The sequence below is a fragment of the Poecilia mexicana genome, unplaced genomic scaffold, assembly GCF_051168715.1.
Source record: "Poecilia mexicana isolate PSO_F unplaced genomic scaffold, ASM5116871v1 scaffold_6, whole genome shotgun sequence".
NCBI lineage: Eukaryota > Metazoa > Chordata > Actinopteri > Cyprinodontiformes > Poeciliidae > Poecilia > Poecilia mexicana.
In genome coordinates, this window is record NW_028263375.1 from 3446949 (window position 1) to 3451801 (window position 4853).

At 45.4% G+C, this 4853-nt stretch overlaps 1 protein-coding gene across 1 annotated transcript in view; it reads left to right on the forward strand.

The window, feature by feature from the left end:
* Positions 1-4537, forward strand: part of LOC106933442 (uncharacterized) — a 33043-nt gene extending 28506 nt beyond the window's left edge. Inside the window, 8 exon segments of the mRNA XM_088006707.1 lie at positions 124-265; positions 333-492; positions 570-667; positions 771-854; positions 930-1048; positions 1547-1693; positions 1769-1967; positions 3823-4537. Coding sequence (XP_087862833.1) covers positions 124-265; positions 333-492; positions 570-667; positions 771-854; positions 930-1048; positions 1547-1693; positions 1769-1967; positions 3823-4032 — 1159 coding nt within the window. The 3' untranslated portion in view covers positions 4033-4537.
* The last annotated feature ends 316 nt before the right edge of the window (positions 4538-4853 follow it).

The following is a 4853-nucleotide window of genomic DNA, read 5'->3' on the forward strand; positions in this document are numbered from 1 at the left end:
TCTTCTTCTTTTTCTTCTCCTTCTCAAAGGGAAAACTGTTATTTAACAAGCACCTTATTTAATTATTTTTTAAATGTTTTGTTAAGAATCAAAAATCAAATCTCCTTCTGCTTCTTTCCTCAGTTATATTCGCTGTTACTACTTTGCGGTGAAAACTCTGATCACCATCGGCGGTCTGCCGGATCCCACCTCCCTGTTTGAGATCGTATTCCAGCTCATCAACTACTTCGTTGGAGTCTTTGCTTTCTCCATCATGATTGGTCAGGTAGGTGTGGTTGCTTAACTGCATTCCAGGTGTCAAACCAACAACTGCTGCCTTGCTCGTATGTCAGATGCGTGACGTCGTCGGTGCGGCCACCGCGGCTCAGACCTACTACCGCACCTGCATGGACAACACCATCAAATACATGACGTCCTACCGCATCCCCAAAGACGTCCAGAACCGCGTCAAGACCTGGTACAACTACACCTGGCAGTCACAAGGCATGCTGGGTAAGGAGAGCGCCACCTGTTGGTGGTTGGTGACCTGAGCTGCTGTTAATGCTTCACGTCTGGATGTTTGCTTCCAGATGAGCAGGAGCTTCTGACCCAGCTGCCAGATAAAATGCGTCTGGACATCGCTGTAGACGTCAACTACTCCATCGTGAGCAAAGTCCCTCTGTTCCAGGTGAGGAAGCGCTAAAGCCACCTGCCGGGTGTTAACCTGTGTCTGCTCATGCTGGTGTCATGGCTGCGGGTGTGAGGAACCAAAGTGTCTTCCTGCATCCCAGGGCTGTGACAGGCAGATGATCTTTGACATGCTGAAGAGTCTGCGCTCGGTTGTCTACCTGCCTGGAGATTACGTCTGCAAAAAGGTAAACCTCCCCTCTGAAAGCTAGCATGAGCAGCTAGCGTCATGCCTGACCGTGTGCTTGCTTCCTGCCCCCCAGGGCGAAGTGGGTCGGGAGATGTACATCATCAAAGCAGGGGAGGTGCAGGTGGTTGGAGGTCCCGATGAGAGGACGGTGTTTGCTACGCTGAGAGCAGGATCCGTGTTTGGAGAGATAAGGTACAGAAAACTGCAAGGTTTCATGAAACTGTAAAATCAGACACGTAGTCAGAGTGACTCAGATGAATGTTTCTGCCTGGAGTCGGACTGAAGCTGAAGACGTTCTGCCTGACCCAGTTCTGCTTGGGGAGTTGGAGCTCCTGCTCTCTGAGGAGTTATTTAATTATTTTAGTTTATATCTTTAATTCCTCTGATTCTTCATGTTCACCTTCCTTATAAGGACAAGTGGAAAAGTGAAAAACCTTTAATAAAAAGAAGTAGGAAACAACCTATAGAGAGTCAGATTAACTGGCTAGATGTGGCACAGTTCAGATTGTTTTTAGTTAATTCGGGTTTGTGTCATGTTGCTCTGAGTGCAGCCTGACAGGCAGCAAAGTCTGACAGGCAGCAAAGTCTGACAGGCAGCAAAGTCTGACAAGCTTGATGTTCCACCAAATCTTCTTCACTTCCTCCTGTTTGGACCGGCTTCCTGTCCTGATCAAGCTCTCTGGTTCTCAGTTTGCTAGCGGTGGGCGGAGTCAACCGGCGCACGGCCAATGTGATCTCTCATGGGTTTGCAAACCTGTTCATCCTGGACAAGAAAGACCTGAATGAGATCCTGGTCCACTACCCCGAGTCCAAGAAGCTGCTGCGCAAGAAGGCCAGGTTAGCATCCAGATTATCTTCCAACGCCTGCTGCATTCCTCCTTCACCTCTTTCTGTAATACCTTTTCACCACAGGAAGATGCTTAATAAGGGCAAAAAGCCTGAACCCAAAGAGGAAGCTAAGGAACCGGCTCCGGTACCAGCAGCTTCTCTCAAGTCCGAGACGCCCAGACTTCTGCGAGCGGCTCTGGAGATGACGGAGAGGTCGTCTGGACTGAAAGGAGCTCTGGCTCGGGTCAAAGAGAGGAGCAGCAAGTCCAGCATCTCACTGCAGGTAAACACCTCAGAGATAACTGAGGTGAGTTGTCTCCTCAGTTGTCAGTTGTCTCCTCACCTGCTAGCTAGCAGGCTCTTTTGTTAGCTGAAAGTCCCTTCCAATAGCCATCTTTAACTGTTTTATTGGGATTTATGAAACACAAAGTAGGGCAGATCTGGGAAGTTTTACAGTCAGAGCTACGATGTATGGCTTATACACTCCTGATCAAAATCTTACGACCAGTCAAAAAATTGCAAGAATTTGCGTTTTGCACTATTGGATCTTAAGAAGGTTCTAAGTAGAGCTTCACAATGTTAAAGGAAAAAATCAGTGCAAGAGACAAGAACTTTTGAGGAGGGAATTTTCGGAAAGCTGCATTTACACTCAAACATGATTTTTTCAGCTGATCAAAAGTTTAAGACCAAAGTCTTTAAAAGCCAAAAGCTGTGCAAAAATCTGGATTCCATGTCATTTTCTGTAGAGTCTTTATACTGTCAAGACCTCCTGATGGCAAAAGCAAAAAGCTCAGTGACTTTGAACATGGTAGGATTGTTGAGCTGCATAAGCAAGGCCTCTCACAACGTGCCATCGCTGCTGAGGTTGGTCGCAGTAAGACAGTCATTTTGCATTTTTTAAATGATCCTGAGAGTTATGGAACAAAAAAGTCAAGTGGTAGACCCAAAAAAATTTCACCAGCTCTGAGCCGCAGGATCCGATTGGCTGTCGGACACGGGATGATCCTCTACCCAAATTAAGGCCATTACTGGTGCTGACTGCAGCCCAATAACCATCAGACGGCATCTGCAAGAGAAGGGCTTCAGAAACAAAACACGTCTTCAAAGGCCACATCTTCTTCAACGCCACAAAACTGCCAGTTTGGACTTTGCAAGGGTCACCAAACATGGGACATCGAAAGGTGGAAGAAAGTTGTCTCCTCTGATGAGAAAAAATTTAACCTTGATGGTTCTGATGGCTTCCAACGTTACTGGCATGACAAGGAGATCCCACCTGAGATGTTTTCTACATGGCACAGTGGTGGCGCCATCATGATTTGGGTTTTCCTTCAATGGAACGATGGAGCTTCAGGTTGTGCAGGGGCGTCAAACAGCAGCTGGCTATGTGGAGATGTTGCAGCAGGCATCCCTCATGACTGAGGGCCCTCGTCTGTGTGGTAATGATTGGGTTTTTCAACAGGACAATGCTGCAGTTCACAATGCCTGCCTGACAAAGGAGTTCTTCCAAGAGAATAACATCACTCTTTTGGACCATCCTGCATGTTCCCCGGATCTAAACCCAACTGAGAACATTTGGGGATGGATGGCAAGGGAAGTTTACAAAAATGGACATCAGTTCCAGACAGTGGATGCCCTTCGTGAAGCCATCTTCAACACTTGGAGCAACGTTCCCACGAGCCTCCTGGAAACACTGGCATCAAGCAACGATTGTTTGAAGTCATCAACAAGAATGGTGGAGCTGCTCATTACTGAGTCCTTTTTTTGACACATTTTTGCTTTGAGGGTTTTCAGGGTTTTGCAGTTTTCAGAAAATTCCCTGCTCAAAAGTTTTTGTCTCTTACGCTGATTTCTTCTTCTAACATTGTGAAGCTCTAGAACCTTCTTAAGATCCAATAGTGCAAAATGCAAATTCTTGCAATTTTTTGACTGGTCTTAAGATTTTGATCAGGAGTGTATTAGAGCAGATTCATGGATTAGAATGGCCTAGTCAAAGCCCAGACTTGAATTCAGCAGAGAACCTGTGAGGAAAGATGTTTTATGAAGGTTTCAGTTTGCAGACGTTCAGAGCTGCTGGAAACGAGCCTGGGGCATGCTAGTGATGGACTTCCTGTAACAGTCCTGTCCTCCGTCTCTTCCAGCGGTCCCTCTCCGCCTCGCTGCGTCCTCCGGACCCCGTCCTCAGCCCCAGACCGGACCCAGACACGTCCCTCTCTGCCAGCTCCACGACGCTTCGCTCAGCTTCTCGGAACCCTGCCGATTTTCCTCCTGCGCAGCTGCAGCTGCAACGCGGCGCGGCGGGATGGGATGAGAGCGAGGATGAGTGGGATGAAGGAGGAAGAGGGGAGTGATTGGAAAGGTGATGAAGCTCATTTCATAGTTGACTGGTTCTCCAGAAATGAAAGTCTGGTCTTTGTTTTGTTGTTGTTTATTACAAGTTTACTAAAATAATAACTGGCCTTATAATAAGTGGAATCACTGCTGCAGCTTTAGCTCAACCTGAGACACTTTATTGATTTTCAACTCGAACAATATTAACATCAATGATGTCAACATTGCATTTTATTCTGTAAAATGATCTGTGAATATAAAATAACTATCATCAGTCTTTCTGATTATTGTCTCAATATGTTATCTACATTTTTACTTTCAATGCTTTATGCTCATTTTGTATAAATGTTTTACTCTGAATTTTAGATTAAACATATTTACTTAATTATACAATAAGCTGCATGTCCTGAGATATTAAAGCATTGTGATATTGCTGCTGTCAATATGTTTGATTTATTTGTGATGTAAGAGCTGTTTATTTTATATATATACATACAAACTGCATATAAAGTATTGCACTGACAACCGGTTTCTTTTCATTCCTGTTATTATGAGTCTTTGGTTTCTTACAATGTAATAAAATAACATTCTTTGTGAAAGGTTCCTCACCTAAAGTAACCCCTGTACAGAAATCTACATTTAATTACACTCAAAAACATGAAAATAGTGAGGCACACGTTTCTGTATTTCAGAGAAGGTACACTTAGATTTTATGTTAAAACGGCCTGCTATAACCTTGCCATGTCGTGACGTTGGAGCGTCACCTGTTGCCTAACAACGCAACCGCCAATCACAGAAGAGATTCCCTCAGCGTGGCGCGAAGCCCCGCCTCTTTGTGGTC